This window comes from Melanaphis sacchari, unplaced genomic scaffold, assembly GCF_002803265.2.
Source record: "Melanaphis sacchari strain LSU unplaced genomic scaffold, SCAv2.0 Contig80_pilon_pilon, whole genome shotgun sequence".
NCBI lineage: Eukaryota > Metazoa > Arthropoda > Insecta > Hemiptera > Aphididae > Melanaphis > Melanaphis sacchari.
This window is the reverse complement of record NW_020271570.1, coordinates 259,628-278,035: the sequence shown is the minus strand read 5'-3', so window position 1 is coordinate 278,035 and position 18,408 is coordinate 259,628. Positions and strand designations below refer to the sequence as shown.

Sequence of the window (18,408 nt, the reverse complement as noted above, 5' to 3'; positions counted from 1 at the left end):
ATTATTATAAAATAAACATTTTCTTAGTTTTAATAGTTTTATACACGAATTTGATATTACAAAAAGTTTACTAAATGATAATAAGTTTTAAATTTTTATTCTAATAATTGATATATTATGTGGTAATAAATAATAATTGATATTAAGACGTATTCTTGATCTATTCGCATGAGGTGTCCATGTTTTATGATAAAAATAATTGTTCGGTCGAAGGAGCAATAACAATTAACGAGCTAAATCTAAATTATATACTATAATGTAATATTTTTATATTCATTTTAACCTTTGATCTAATATACTTATATATACTATATCAACTACAATATCTTTTCATGAATTACAACTGACAAGTCATAGAAGCTTGTACACACTACACACTTACACACTACACACTATCAAAAAAATAGTCATTACACCGCCTAAGGTTTTTGTACTTAGTAGTCGTGTATAAAAGTATTTGACTTATAAAGGTAATATTAAATTACAATACATTCAAATGTTGTAAGTTAATTTTGTATAATTTAATATGTTGTAATAGATACCTATAGACTATACTAACTCATTGTGATGGATAATTTATCACCTGTGATTGTAAATGCTGGCCTAGAAGCATTGACAAGATTTTTTGGTGATTTGGAATTTGAGTTAACACAGGTACCAAGTGCTTTGATACATGGATCTATTGTTGGTGTATGTTCTCTTCTTGGAGGACTTGTCGGTGGGAGGTTTGGAATTGTAGTTGGTGAGTATTAAAAAAATATCATGTTAGATACCGTATAAAATAGGATTTTTAGTTATTTTAATTTTTAAAACATAAAATTTTGACTAATATCTGAAATATTATCAGTTATGTACATCAGTTACAAATCAAAGGTTTTAACACACCTAAGACATTTTAAAAAAAATACTACCTATTTAGTTTTTTTTTTTGATAAGGGATCACTATATTGATCTTTTCGCAATAACTTTGACTTACTAGTTTATCTTAATTAAGCATGACCAGCTATTGTGTCTCCACTCATCAATATTCTTATCATTTGTGAAATAAATTGTCATTGAATTACTAACAACTACCCTACTGTCTATAGAAAACAACATGTTAAAAAGGTTTGGCCTCCTCTTAAGTCTTAATGACTGGATTAAATTTATAACTTATTCTTTTTACGGGGTGTCGCCACTAGGTGACTTCCCCCTCCCGTTAATCAATCATCACATTTACTTATTATACAGTAAATGCTTATAAGACTCACGGATATAAGGTTCAGTCACTTATTAGACTCAAAATCGTCTGGAACGGTCTGGACGTATCCAAATACATTAAAAAAAATCAGTTTAAAGACTCAAATTTCCTAAAATAAATAGTAGAAAATAAACTGTTTTGGTTATAATTTAGAAATAAATTGGTTTTGAAAAATGAAATAATATTCTTGTTAATTATTTCTAGTTTCTGTTGGTACCTTATAACGTATAATAATTTTTATCACAGATAAAAGTTCACATTTATCGCAACAATAATTATAACGATTATAATTTTAGTTTTTTTTATCGGGATTATTAAGTTTATTCAATAATAAAGTATGTAATATGTAATATGTGTTAATGTATTAAAATCAAAGCAAAATATGTAGTAAAATAAAATTTATAAATATGTAATTAATTTTTTTTTCCACTTTGCCTATAAGATTCATTCGGTTATAAGACTCACTTTTTGTGCTGGTCCCAAAGTGAGTCTTATAAGCGGCGTCTACTGTATAATATGTAAATACAGATTGTAAATATTATATTTTGTTCATTAAAAAAAAAAAAAAAACTTATTCTTATTTCACTATATAATATGTACATTCTGTTTTTACTACATCATACCTTTCTTGTATATCATATAATAATATTATTATTATAAAAAAAAAAAATATTGAATGATTTCATTTGTTTAGACATAATTGATATAGATATATTAATAATTATATGCATTTTTTTATCAACTTAATTTAATTTTCCATTTTTCTTCAAGTTTATTTTTGTTATTTTTATTATTAATAAAGTATTTATGCCAACATATTTCTCCATCACCTAAATTAATTATTATTTATTAGCATTGATTATTACTTAATATTAAATTTATTATTAAACTATTTAGTCTATATAATATAACATATTATATAATTTAATAATCATCCCTTGTACCATATTACTTGTATAGCAATTTTTTAATGCATTAATAACACAAAATCAAGTTGAAATTTCAATATATATCAAATCAGAATCAGCTTTTTTACCTATTTTTGTTATTTCAGGAGGAGGCATTGGACACCAGATTAACAATTTCTTACTACCAAGTATTAGAAATGTTGGAAACATGTTACGAGAATTACATACAGAGCAACTTCAAAATTTGTTTGATTTACTGATAAGTAGAATTCAAAACATAGTTTCTACAATATTGGATCAAATAGTAAATCAAAACCAATCCCTGACAGACCTTCTTGAAAGATTTGGAAATAATTCTGAAGTTCGGATGGTCATAATTCAAACTCTTATAAATTTCTTCAGTGGTATTCATGGTGGCAATATGCGTCTAGTTAATCCATGATAATTTTTATTTTTATTAGTTTTTTCCTCAGGTTATTTTTTTACTCATTTACATGTTTATTTTAATCAATTTTTAAGTATTTTTTATAACATCAATGAATAATTAAGATTAAAACTATTCATTTTTTCTTAATAATAAATATAAATGTTTTTATTACATAAAATAATTACAATTTATTGTTCACCAATTATGAAATATTTAATTTAATGACCTGTTTATTACAAATTGGTATGTTTGATAAATAATTATTTTTTTTGGGATTAGTTATGTGATCTAAGCTATCAAATAAACAACAATACATATTGGTTTACTTTTTTGCTTACATACTTACCTTATATTATAAAAACATAAGTTTTGTGCTTTATTATAAGACTGAGTAAATTATTTGTATATCTAATACCATTGATTATAGAATATTCTATAATCAATGCTAATACTAAAAATATTATTTGTATAAAAATATTATATACCCAGTTTTACTTACTTGTACAATATTATAATTTTTAAATTTTTTTCATGTTCTATTATAATCTTAAAAGTTAAATGTTTGACTTACGACTGAAGCTATATAAATGTAAACACCTGCGGTTTTTAACCTTTTGTAGATCACAGACCCGTGATCAAAGATTTTTAGAAATCACAGATCCCCTTACCAATTTTTTTTCGAATATCTTTCTTTTATAAAACGTCACGTATTGACACATGTTATGTGTTATAGCTGCTACAGACCCTCAATTTGAGTACTATGGACTTTCAGGGGGCCGTGGACCATAGATTAATAACCGCTACATTAAACTATAGTTGTCATTATATAAAATTATACAACAATTCATATCAATAATTATTATAATTGTGAGAATTTAAATTTTTATTAAATGATTAAAATAGTTGTATCATTAGGTATATATATATATATATTAAGGAACTATTAATAAGTAGTTATAATTTATAAATTGGTGTTTTACTATTTACAAAGCCCTTTTATTTATTTTAAATCTAGTTCCTAGTAACTATGTACTACTAGTCTCCAACTCGGTGTTTTGTTTACAAGCCCTAGAACCCTATCCTTTAAATTCTAAACTGTCCTCTCTCGTTTTTCTTATTAAATCATTTAAATTACCTCAATCAGTCAAACTTCTTAATTTAACTTTTGTGGATCCCCAGCCACATTGGCATATCGGCGAGGGGCTGTTTGTTTGAATATTGTGTGCACAAATGAACATGTACAAACGAAAAATGTTCGAATTCGTGCTGATTTAATTCTAGGAATTCAAATAATAATCAATTTTCTCTAGAAAAGTTTTTTTTTTAATAAATTGAAATAGTTGATTACTTTTTCAATAAAAGAGTCAGGATTAGTTGCATTGGATGATTTATTGTATGTTATAGCTTATAGGTGAAAAGTGTGGAATTATTTATGAAGATTATATTGAAATTTACAATCCCATAACACAATAGCAACTATTTTCAATCCAGTAGTTAAAATATTTGAAATTACTTGTTTAATATATAAGACTAAACAATTAGTTTTTGTGGTTCCATTACAAAGTTAGTAAGGAATTGGTTGCTTCCACTTTTTTTTTTATTCCCCTTATCATGAAAACAAGAACATGATCTGAAAACTGTGCCGTGGTTGTATGTTCATTATTGATCTCGAATCCAAATATAATGTCATTTTTGTATTATAGGTTAACCCAGGTTCTAAAGCCACTTCATCGAAAAGAAGAACACATTTTTTGTCAACTTCTTTCATTTTTCTTACTTGACATTTTAAGTTTTCAAAGATATGTGGGTTAATTTCAGGGTGGAAAGGTATTTTGTTCAACAATTTAGACAGGGTCTTGCGTGATGGTAGTGCAAATACTGTAGATAAAAATCCAGGGGTGGGCGACCGCCCAGGGCGCCAATATATCAGGGGCGCCTTCAGAGTTCAAAATAAATATTAATTTTTTAATAATAGTTTTTGTAATTCAAGTAAATACAATTATGTATAGCAAAAATTTAAAGAATCTTGAGAAAAACCATATTTGTTACCTTAGATCATATGATCTAAGTTTGTTACATACTAACGATTAACGAAAATAGATAGCGAATCAATGATGCGGGTACTGATAATCTTATTTCGTGAGTCAGTTTGACAGGTATTACGTACAATACCCGCCACAGTTGATTATCTGTGTTAAGTTGTCCTACAATAATTTGTTTTAATATCGAATAATGAACATTTAATTTTCGTAAGTGAATAAGTAATCATATTTTATAATATAATATAAATTATAATAATACTTTACGATAGAGTATAGAGTATTGTCGTGTATTGTAAACAGTTGTCAAAATAATATTATTAAATATATATGAGGGGATATTTCAAACTAAAATTATTAACATAGGATAGACCAGTGAAACAAAATGTACCGAGGCGACAACAACATTTTGTATAATAATATAACACCGCCGTACGCACAGGCAGAGTAAGGCGTTATTCGAATGAAATTTTATTTAGATGATTATTTAGATAATATTTTATTCGAATGATTTTTTCACGATTATTCGAATAATAACGTTTGAAAATTATTCGAAAAAAGTATGTAATAACTAATTACCTATTTGGTTAACAAAATTGACTACAAATCTGAATAAAAAATTCAAGACTGATCTTTAAAATTTCATTTCAAGGTTTTAAACACAAAAGCACATAAAACACAAACATATAAACATTAAACATGTACATGCAACACAGATTAATTTGTACTTATTTAATTGGTTTGAATACTTGGTAAATTTAGTGTTGGTAGAGATTTGCATTTTAAACGTTTTGTTCCTGGACTTTTACATGACAATTCAAAATGTTGTTCACAAATAACAAATGAATTGTATATTTGTGCATGGTTCATTTTAAGTAAAGTCTCATTACCAGTACTTACTACCCAAATTTTAAAATCTTCCGGAGACTTTAATGGAAAGCGATGCATAGGGACTTTACGGCTATTACAACCTTTCACAATACAATTCTTGGACGGCATTATTCTGTATTAAATTAAATAAATGCCTATATAACACAATTTAAATATTTTCCACAGAATATCAACTATTATGACCTATATTAGATAGTCTAGGACACGGTCTTAGAAGATCTTCTAAGACCGTGGTCTAGGATTTATAACCTAATCTCTAGATCTAATCATTATTCTACGGATCTAATCTTTATTATGTGCATATTCTGTGTGTCAACTGTCAACGCCAAGATTATAATCTTTATTCTATATTTCTATGATTATAATAATAATTAATAATGGTAAAATAATCATGGTCAACACATTTACCTATAATAAAATATGTCATCTCATATTTCATAATATTATTATTTATATTTACTATGATAATTTTTATTGTTATGATGATAAGATAGTTGTGATTATATTATCAAATTTGTCATGGATAGCTGAAGTTTTGTATTCGTATTCCTCCATGATATCGATGACGCGCTACTGGCGTCTGTAGTAACAACTAATAAGTTGGGTCATGTTTTATATCTCTGGAGTGCACATCCCCTGGTTAGTGGTTGTACAGTGCACAACCGGGGGTAGACTGATCCTTGGCGGGAGGGCGAGAGAGATATCGTTTTAAGTTTTAATCTCTTTCTATGATTGATTGTGCGATGTCGAGATCTCACTAAAAGCCTATTTATTACGTGTTTAACATAATAGTATTTTATCTATGTAATAATAAGTATTATTGTTATTGAGTTTTATCGTGTCGTGACCGGTTATCGTGTTTTAATACGTTCCGCGTTTTACGAAAAATTCTAAATCCCTGTGATGCGATACAACCACAATGCACGTCTTACATAATATTATGTAATAATTTCATCTGCGCGATTATCGTCAAGTACACAGTTTTGAAAACTTATTGAAATGTCCATATGATTGCTTGTTCGACGACAGCTATGAATAACTGTTTTATTTTGTTGTTAGCGATACTCTATCATCAGACTAGTAAGAATGTTACATATTACACATTTAAAAATTCTATTCTATTGAATATTTTCTAAACGTACATTTGTTGCTGCAGGTAACATCAAAGCCGACTGCCTAGACAACAACGGCCGAACTGTTCAAGAGGGAAAAACGTACATACCGGGCCCAGAAATCTGCACTCGCTGTATGTGCGACAACTCTGTAGCTAAATGGTGTCACCCTGTGCTATGTACTGCTCCACAGGTACTTATTTTTTTTTTTAACTTAAGTAATTTATAAATTTGTAAATTGTTAGTATTAAATTATTATTATTTTTAAAACAGAGACCAAAGCTGTATTATTATTTATTGTGTTTTTATTTGGTTGATTATCACATAAGTAACTAATACAATTTTATTTAACTTTAGGATTGCAAGTCGTATACAACTGTTGGAAATATATGCTGTGAATTCAATTGTTTGGATGAAACTCTCAAAGGCGATAATATTAATGCCAGATCAATTGCCAGCACTGTAACAGCATTTTTATTTTTCATATTAATTGTTTTCCTCATCAATCGGTTACATAAAAGAAATATAATGTCAAGTAAGATTAAATTTGTATTTTAACATTGATTTTTATATATTTTTATTTTGCCTGGTTTAATTGTATTAATCAATAAAATTATTTTTATACCAAATTTATTTTCAAGAATCAACTCATTTATTAAATAATATTTTAATTATAGTTAATAATTATTTTTTTGTTTTGAAAAATATGATTGCATTTTTTAAAAGAAGTGTAATTTTAACTTACTGAAAGAATATGAATAAAATACTGAAAACATTGTTTTCAAGTTTAGATTTATTACTTATTTGTTAGTTATTATATTGTATGCGTAGTTAGTAGTTAATAACCTATATAGTTGTGAGTAATGATTTAAATCATACAAAAAGTTAACTTGTTCTGGTTACCTTAAATTATAAAACCTCTGTATATTTAAAAGCAAATTGTATTGCAATATAGATGGAGAAGTATTTACTGATCCAAACTCACTTCAAATGGGTGAAGGTGTACGTGGAATTGGATTTATTAGTGGCTACATGAATTTACCTAGGCCTGATTTATATTATGGTGATCATGCAACACTTCATATACCTTTATGGAAGACATACTATCCACGTGGTGATGCACCTCCTCCATATGATGAAGCTATTGCATTACCTCACCAAATAGTACCCCAACAATTAAATACTCTAGTAGATGAAGTTACAGCTTACCATAGAACTATACCTTTTACCATGACTGAAGTTGAACAAAATAATCAGCCACAAGCTTCTGATGACCCCGAGACTGAACCAACTACCAACCAGCCATTTTTAAATGATAGTAATAAATATAAATATTTTATACTTGTGTCTGTCATATGCTAACTAATTTATTATTTTAGATCAAATGAATAATGATAAATATCAATGTCATGATAAAATAACTAAAATTTCTAACGATGATTTCCGAGAAGAATGTGAAAATTGTAAGCATGAGCAAGAACTTGCTGAAGGGTATGATGATATTTTTCCTGAACCAGAAACAATGACGCTAGAGCGAAGACCACAATTATTAACTCATGAGCATGTGGTAGATGGTAATGAGCCACGTTCATCAATGACATTACCTGATAATGGAAGATTACGAAGGTACTTGAATTTATATTTTATTATTGAGCTACTATTTTTAATACAAAAAATTATAACTTTGTAAATTACATAGGCCTCATGTTGGTAACTTAAAAGATAAATATAGAGATGGATGGTTCAAAGAAACTAGTTTAAAAGAAAATTCAACTTCTGATGAAGATCAGCTATAATAGAAAAGGATCCTTGTTTATTGGTATAATACTTTGTTATTATGGGTAAGTATGAAAATTGCTTAAGTACTAAGCACTTAGCACCAATTTAATTGTTGATTATTATTTCTGTACGTTTAAAAAACTTATTTGTTTTAAAAATTTAATTAGAACCCTGTATCTTAGTTCTTGATATCAATATATTTCTATTATAATGATTTAAATTTTACCTTATATGGTAATAAGTAATAAATAATAGTTTAATGTTTTAATTTCACAAATGTCTGTCTTTAATACAAATATTACTTTTTTCTCAATGTATTAATACTGATATATTAGTTTAATATACAACTAAGATTTATATTTTATAATTTATAAGATCTCAGCTAAAATAATATTTATATTTTTTAATCATATTATTTATAAAAAATAATTGTTTTTAGTTTGTATACTTTCCTGTGATAATTAGTTATTTTAGATAGCTTCTAGTTAAATTGTATTATTGTGCCATATAAGTATTTTAATTTTTTTATAGATATAGTTTATAGATTTTAATTGTTTTCAATATTAATTTATTTTAAATTTCTGTTTATTGTACACTTTCCATTAAATATTTTAACTTTTCTATAACATTATTTATCCTACTTATTTTAAATAAAATTAGAAAACTAGTACATCCTTGTCATCATGTAAAAAGTGTTTAATTGATTTAAAATGATTTTAGACAATTTTTAGTAAATTACTGTAAGATTAATTAAATTGTATCTATTAAAGTAATAATTTCATCAGCTTTAATTTATAAATAAATTGTTAGTAAATTATATTTTAAGATAATTTATTGTGATTTTAACTATACCAAAAATTGTATAAAAAATTATTACTTTAAATGATTCATCCTTAATTGTTTCATAGGTAGTTAGAATAGTATATAATTTATCGTTATTATGGAATGGACAATAATATATTAATATTCTTTTTTATTTAAAGTTAAAAAAATAGGTTATTAATTTGTGTAAAATTATTAACATATAATATTTATTTTATTATTAAATTACCTGTTTTTTTTTTTTTATTATTTTATTAGTTTTTAATTTTTATAATGATTGAATTATTCTACATAGTATTTATTGATAGAAATAATAGTACCTATTACTCAAATAATCTAATATTATTTTCTTTAATATTGACTAGAGTTCCTATAATTATTCAAATATTTTTTTTCTTTACTAGTAAAGCGCACTAAATAATTCAAATATTTTTTTGTTATTTATTTGATGTAAATATTCATAAATATTCTTTTGTAAGTAATTTATGCCTCAATCTTAAAAAATTAAATATAATCAATATAATCATATATTTTATGATTTTATTAAGTATGTTTATACCTTCAATGATTTCATGAATGTTGTATGTTTATTAATTAGTATAGAGTGAAGAATTAAAATAATTAATCTATTTTCCAAAAAATGTACATAAAAATATAAGTAAATATAATATAAAAAAACCTTGTTGCTAGTAGTATTATTAATGCTACCATTCCCAATTTTTTATTTTTGTTATAATACCACTGCCATTATTTTTATTTTTCCTTATTAACTCCCGTTTTAACTAAGTTTGAATTTTAATATTTTGTTTAATATATCTATCAATGTTTAATAATAATTTTATTTGACTATGATGTTAACCAGAAAACCTTAAACTTTGATCCAAGTTTGTTAGGTTTTATGTGTATAAGTATTAATTAATGATTCAATTCAATTGCACTTTATATACCTATTCCTTTTTTTATATTCTTGAATGAGTGTACTTAGTTATAAGCAAATACATTCTTACCGTTATTTATATTTATTTTATTTACTATTCTAAGTATGATATTCATATTTTTTTTAAGATTAAGAGAATTAACTATTCCATTGAATATATGTATTTTTTAGTTATTGCTAGGCTTAGGAAATTCTAGCTTCTAAAATATATATTTTTTATTTGGATTATTAAAAGACTATCAGGGTTAAATAAAAATTCTATTTAAGATGTACCCAATCTAAATTCAAAATTGTATCTACATATTTTAAATTTTTTACTTATTATTGCACATTTTCTCACTACATAGATTTTTGAGATTTTCTTTGGCCAATGCTGCATACACAGAAATAACAGTTTGTTCTTAAAGATGTAATTATAGATTGTGTAGGTATTGTATGCTTTTCCACACAATAAACTTTTTACTCCTTGTATCCAAAGTATATCTTTATATGGTATTAATGTATTATTTTGTTGTTATTAAAGGATCAGATGACATTCAAATGGAAGTTATATTTCTGTACAATAAAAAAAAAAAATAGTAATGCAAATTAATATAAATTATAAATTTGAATAATTCTGTCTAACATTATAATTACTAATAAATAAAAATATTACAATTTATGGTATTTTTTGGTGTATAATTGATTTTTTTTTTTTTTATTAGTAAATATTTGTGAGTTTTTTAGAGCTATAATTTCCTAAGCCTAGTTTTTAAGTTAATTTAAAAATAATTTTTTTTATTCTGTAAATGTATTTCATGTAAGTATAATTGTCAAATGTTTATGTTTAGTAAAAAAGAACTAAAATACTGGAAATAATTGTGTGTTGTAATACAACAGTGTCTGACAGCTAATTTAATTTTATTTAAAATTTTATTACTGTACTTTCAAAGTTTTAAATAAAATTGATAATTGCAATTAAACATTGTTATTTGTTTGTTACAATTTTTATTTTACAAATATGAGTCTGTTGTTCTTATTAAACATAATTAATAACTTATTCCAATTATTTATTATTAAATATTAAACCTTCTTTGGGAAACATAAGACATTGTTGATAGTTTTTCGTCCCCGTATCACTCAAATACTCAAATTATCTCTGTGGCTTGTGGTAATATAACTTTTAAATAATAAATATTAATGCGGTTTTTCAACAATCATCTAAAATAAAAAGTATTTATGCCATTAAATTGAAATTTTCTTATAAATAACTGTTGAAATTTTTTTATTAAATATATTGATTAGGTATTGATTTATCTTGTCTCGTAGATTATTTATAGTGATGTATTTTCTTTGGGTCATACTGTATGTTTATGAGCTTAAAATAATTATTATATATTAAATCATCGTTCAGGACGTAAAAGAGTTAAATAACTATTTTTAGAGAAATTCACGATGATTCGTTTTAACATTTTTTAAATTAATTAAGGTTTTAATAAAATGTCTAATTATTATGAATGGATATTTCCTTATACAGCATTTATTTTAACTATTCGTAGGCAATTCAGTGTTATTGATAATCAATTTCCATACTATAATGGGACCTAAAAATAAATAAATACAAGTGTGGTATTTTCCCGAAAATTGGACAATTACTGTACCTATATCAGATATTGGTAAAATTTAAAATTGAATTTAACTCTTGTTATATTTAATATTACAATGTACTTACCTATGATTAAACTTAAAAGTATGAATATAAATTACTAGATCTCTTAATGAGAGTTAAAGACTTAAATAAGTAATAAAAATAATAATTTTAAAAAACACGATTAAAATTAAATGTCTGGAAATTTTTTTGATTTCATACTCACAAAATCTTCAATTACATTTTGAAATTAATTTTCCTCTAAACATCAAATTCTGAGCTCATTCTTACAAGTTAAGTCTGTCTCCGTCAATAGAAGTACATAACCTATTTTTGATGTATTTTAAACAAGAGAATGATCTTTCACTACTGCAGTTAATTATTATAAGAACAAGATAAATGCGAAGAACCATTTTAAAATTAGAAAAGCAATATTTTACTTCTTTATTAATTAAAATAATAGTATGCATTAAATGTTCCGGTTAAAGTAACTAAAATCGTTGGTTTCATTATTAAAAACTTTGTTAAGTTTTAAGTTTTTTAAACTGAATAAACTCATTTTCTAAATTTATAGCTATGTCATACCGGTAAATCTTGACTAGTTCAATTGTTTTATTTTTAATTTCTGTGATGTAAGTGAGTTGATTCCCGAGACCTATTTTATGCACAAGTTGATTCTCGGGTTAATAAGAGGTATGTACCAGTTGATTCCCTATTGTTGCAGTATATCAGTTTAAGATGTAGGAGCAATGGGACTAAAAAATCTAAGAAAAACCAAGAAGAAATAATTTATCAAGAAAATTGATGTCGTGGTATACTGGTAATCTCATTACCAGATACCAATTTTTAAAAACAATGTGTTATAAATTTTTACCAAATTACTGAATATTTTAATAATAATTTTTTACCTTATTACTAAATTTTTTATAAATAATAAATGTATTATAATGCAATAAATAACTAATAAATAAAAATACAAAAAACTAAAGAGAACAACATTTTTGAGAAACTTGTCTACCAGCCTCCTTGTGGTGTTTCTTGGGCTACGCGCTAATAGGCTGAATATTTGAATGAATATTGAAAAAAATATATAACGACCTGGGAATCAACTTGAACAAACTTCTTGATGACTCGGTAATCGACTAGTACGCAGTCAATTTCTGTATCATTTAATTATTTTAATTTTTGAAGAACACCAAATTGTTGGTTTACCAATTCATAGGCAGACAATTGCTTATCAAGTTAAGAATAAACGTATATAATATAACTGGGAACAATTTTGAATTTTTGAGAAGGTGTTAAATCTACCCCGGGCATTTCATTAGAATCTATTGGGTTCAAACGGATGTTTCTTTGCCGTTTACAAACTTTTAAATAATCTCTTGTTTTCTGAAATGTTTACCCCTCGTTTTTCACAATGTTCAAAGTGATTGCGTTTGGATTGAACGTCTTTAAAGACTTTATGACAGAAACTGCCGAGTTTAAGTCTAAAGTAGGATTTTGTAGTAATTTATTAATGCTATCTACCCTTTTAAAGACATAATTCCCAAAAACTATTGTACCATTACAGTTGAACAACGCCGTACTATTGTTGATATTATACTGATTAAACCAATATAATTGTTTTCGACGAAAAATTCGTCGTTCGTTGTCGACCGTCGCGTCGTGTTAATAATAATTTGGACGTACAAACGTCTTAAATCCTTGATTGCTTCTAGAGAACAGCATGATAACTCTTTTTTTCTAGATTTATCGCTTATTTATACTTGGACGCGTATTACATTCGTTAATACGACAATAAAGTTCCATATTATACATAGATTTTTTAAATTTAATAATTTTTTTTGTATTTACAAAACTGCGAGGTCCTCAGGGTTGTAGCCTACTCAACCCTTATTAAATCTGGCCCTGGAGCGATGAATCTATTGATTTTATCATGTCTTTTTTTTTTTGTGCATGAATTCACGACAAGTTATCAATAAAATGCTTCGATTTTTAAAAAATGAGGTAGATTTGAATACAAAATTACATCTATTTTGAACTTTAAAGAGGTCATTCTTAAAAATTCTTATGGTACCTACTTAATTTTTATAATTGAGAAAAACAAACAAATAGTTAAGGAAACACAAGAACATTTATGTAAATCCAAAATTTTTACAAAACTGATTTTGTTTTTCTCATGTAACTTGAAAACGAATAATACCGTATATCGTATATACCTTCCTTTACCTTACTTGAAACTTTTACCAAATATTTATAATTATGTTTTTCAATTTACAAAGAAATTTTTATTAGTGATTTGTTAAAAAACGTTGATTAAAAATTATTTTCTGTCAGAAATGCTTGATAGTTTTATACAAAATCCCATAAAATACACTCTTATATCTGTAAAAAATATTTAAAAAACATAGGTTTATTAGGTATACATTTTTTTATTATAAGTATTTGAGGTTAGAATTTTGATGACATTGTTAAAATCATAAAAAATCACAAGCTATTTTTCAGTAAAAATTCATAAAATTTTTTTTTTATATCTAAATTTTGAAATATTAATTCAAGATTCACCATGCAAGTAAGTAGTTAGTATTGGAATCATAAAATGAAGTCAATCATTTGTTATACACATTTTAAGTTCAAATTTGGACGAAATTACTTATTTAATCGATAAATAAAAATATTATGTTAATCATTTCGTTACAATTTAAAAGCATTATTTTTGGGAACCAAAACTTTTATGTATTTTATATTATTATTATAAATCTTACTATACGTGATAACATTTTAAATTTATTTATTTATTTTTTTTTAAATTTTTTTTTTAAGCTTCAACTGTTATAAATGAAGCTTTAAAAAAAAATTAGCTTTTAACAAAAATTAATACTTAAATAAAATTGTACATATCAATTTGTTTTAAAAATTTAATTATTTTGTTGGTGTTGTCGTGGGTTGGGCTGAGGCCTGAGGGCTTCAAAGAGGTTGTCGGGCAATCCTAGGCTTTCTCTGGTTTCCTTATGGATTTGGCAGTGGATAAGGAGGTGCTTGACTGTGAAAGGCTCCCCGCAGGTCAGGCACATTGCAGGTTCTTCTCTGCGCATAAGATGTCCATGGGACATTTTTGAGTGACCTAACGCAGTCTATAGATAACCACTTCATCTTTGCGATTTGCTGCATCGGGTTTAGGTCAGTATATGGTAGTATTTTTGATTTCTAAATTTATTTTAAAATATTATCTATTTATTGATACTATGAATTTAATTTTACTGTTTTACGCAATTTACAGAGAGATATTATTAAATTTCGAGTTATGTAGTATGATATGAATATATATATTATTTTAATAATTAAATATTTTCGAATACAATTTTATCAACTTATTTTAAAACGGCAAGTATAATTGGCTTTATTAGCTATATCATAAAAACATTAAATATCACCTGGTGATGTAGGCTAGGCTAATATTTTATTAGTGATAGACCGTTTTCGTTCAAAATCGTTTTTTGTATACAATGATACATCATTGAATTCAAATTTAACAGATCTATATAATATAATGCCCCTTTCGACATTTTACGTACAATACAGAAGTATTCACTTACCTACCTTTTTTAGTTTTTTTTTTTCTATAAACTTTGATTAATTCTTATTTGTTGGTCAACACTAGAAATTCTTGAAAATTTAATGCAAGATAAACAAGATAAATACGATTATTTTGTATAGACATTTTGAGTCTATAATTATAATTTATGTTACTCAAAGTAACTTATTTTTCTATGAGTAATACGGGAAATTGAACTAGTTTTCTGTAAAAACAAATCATATAACCTGTATAATAATAATTATAATATTACGTCGTATAATTTTTTATTTTGTCATATCTTATAAATGTATATAGCCTATAGGCCAAGTGCTTAATACTTGAGTACGATGTAGTTACATTTCAAATTTACAATATAAATATTATATAAATTAACGTAATTAAAATACATTTAAAATTTAAAAGTAGAGTCCTCCACATTCTCCGTCTTAGAGGTTCGTTACCTACTTTATTATAATAATTCAATGATTATTGGTAGTTGGTACCTTTTAAATAGTACTGTTATATTATTTATTTTTTAAAAGTCGATACAATCAATGGTTATATACCAACGCATTGTCAAATCGCATGGTTTATGGTAGGTATATAAAATGGCTTAAAATTAACCTAAATATCTTTGAAAATGTTATTGAATAAAGAATATACAATACATACGTAGCTATTAGAAAAAGTGTTTCAAGCCTCTACTATGGTTGATATTTTAAGAATTACAACAGAATTACTAAAATAAATCGATAAAAATTTGTAATTTTGGATTTTTAATTGTCATAATACTAATTTACGAAGGTAATTACTATAAATTTGCAACAAGCAAAAAATCTGCATACATACAATGTATTTTCAATAATTTTAAATTGCAATGAATACAACTTGTGAAGAACTTAATGTTACTTTTTCTAAGTTTTGAGCCAGGACATATTTTTTCAACATCTATGGAAAAATAATTAAACAAATATGAAAATGTCAAATGTATATAAATATTTAAAAATAAGGCTAATTACTTGAATAAAGATATTTTTTAATTATTTAAAGAGCGACTTACGTAGAATCTAGTATTACATTTTCAAGCTTTTAATATTTATTTTCATACCATGATATAATGTCTGTAAGAATATGAATAAAATTATAGTTTTATCTTGTAATGTTTAATTTATTGATATGATTACAGACAATAGACACAAACTTGTAGAAAGTTATAAAAGAATTCAGTCGTTTTGAATCAACCGTGTTCCAACGTTTCACGAGTATATTTTTTGATTTTACATAAAATGGGATTATAACTTATTTATTTTTAATGGGAATTCCAAAGCTTAAAATTTATTATTTTTCATGGTTACTTTTTCTAGTTAAGGAATTTAGGAAATTTATATTTACTTTTGATATTTTAATGTTTATCATATTTTTTAAACATCTGCATAAGTATTGACTTAATTTTTAGGATTTTGATACTTTTCTAAATGATTTTTAATGCTATTTAGCTTTAATAGTTATTGATTAATTTTCTGAGAACTACAACATCCAAACTCTAATGATACCCAACTTATCGAGTATTCGCTGATGCGTTTCTATGAGAACTATTATTGTTTTTTATGAACAACCACGATGGGGACAATTGTAACAAAGGATCCCAATTCAAATAAAAATATAGAGAGTCGTATAATATATTTTAATATTATTAATTATTATTAACTCTTTTATAGGTAAGTATTAAAAATTATAACATTACTGTATTTAAGTCTCGCCGATAATCTATAAATGGAAGTAATGACATGATGTATATTACAAAAAAATATCAAAGAGTGACTTTGAATTTAATGCATTTCTAACATGTTACTCGTAGTTACTCGATATTCATAATTTTATGATAATTTATTAAAGTGTATTAATAATATTTCACTTTTATGCAGATGACGAATGTTTAAATCCCATTGATGATTTTTGACTATTTGAGTTATTCACTTTAAATACCTACTTGGATACAATACCGTTTAGTGTATTATAATTTTTAAATAGAGCTATGCATTTAAAAAAAAAAATACATTATTTTTAGATTACTGTCATATAGTTTCTTTGACTTTAGGGTTAAATTAGTACGAGGTACCTACTATAATTAATTCAACTTTTAAACTTTAATTATGCGTGTTTTTCATTTTTTTTCGTTATTTAAACTTTTTTATGTTTACTTTATAAATTGTTGTTATTTTTTAATTTATAATATTTTGTACTAAATAGATAAACATATTTATTAAAATATGTTTAGTTTAGTATATTTAAAGTATATTTTGTATTGAATTTTTTGAAATTTTAAACGCATTTTTTAAGATTTTTTTACGGCATTAAATTCATATATAACAGCACTTTTATAATTTAAAATTGTAAGTAGTATAATAACTAATAACATATTATGTATTATAATGATCAGTAACATATATAAGAATTTTATACATTAAATGTTATTGTTAGGTACATGAATAGTTATTAAATTACTTATTTTCGTATATTGATACATTATAACACTAATAATATATAGTTGCATTAAAAATGTGTTGGAAGTAAACAATATATTACAATGTTATTTTAAACTACTATTATTTTCATTAAAGACAATTACAATACAGTTACAAATAATAATATGTGTTTGTTTATTCGTAATTAGTATGTAACTAGTACTTTTCTGTTGTTTCGTAAACATAAAAGCAAAACACACGTCATATAAACAATGTTCGGCCTGTTCTGTACACTGATTGAATTTTCATCTGAAAAATAAATTGAAGAACAAACAATTATTTGGTAAAAAATTATTTTACTTAACTATAAATAGTAAAATACTGTGCACTGATAAGTTACAATTCGTTACAGATCAGTATTATAAAATGTTTTGTTGCTAGAACGAGCACAATCCCAGAAATTTAAACATAATATACTTCTAAAATATTTAAATATCTTATGTAGTTAAGATATACATTAAAACATAAAGGATAAAAAAAACAAGCTGCAATTCAACGCTTAATATCAAAACAAATTTTATCAT

General features: G+C 25.0%; 2 protein-coding genes across 2 annotated transcripts; both read left to right on the top strand.

Moving 5' to 3' along the window:
• The first annotated feature begins 27 nt into the window (after nt 1-27).
• LOC112602011 lies at nt 28-2,661 on the top strand. The gene is made up of 3 exons (XM_025349927.1): nt 28-470; nt 539-742; nt 2,295-2,661. The coding sequence occupies exons 2-3, from the start codon at nt 568-570 to the stop codon at nt 2,588-2,590; spliced, it is 471 nt and encodes a 156-aa protein (XP_025205712.1). The 5' UTR covers nt 28-470; nt 539-567; the 3' UTR covers nt 2,591-2,661.
• A 3,462-nt stretch (nt 2,662-6,123) lies between these two features.
• LOC112602001 lies at nt 6,124-8,579 on the top strand. The gene is made up of 6 exons (XM_025349912.1): nt 6,124-6,585; nt 6,662-6,810; nt 6,975-7,152; nt 7,573-7,935; nt 7,997-8,243; nt 8,317-8,579. The coding sequence occupies exons 1-6, from the start codon at nt 6,513-6,515 to the stop codon at nt 8,411-8,413; spliced, it is 1,107 nt and encodes a 368-aa protein (XP_025205697.1). The 5' UTR covers nt 6,124-6,512; the 3' UTR covers nt 8,414-8,579.
• The last annotated feature ends 9,829 nt before the right edge of the window (nt 8,580-18,408 follow it).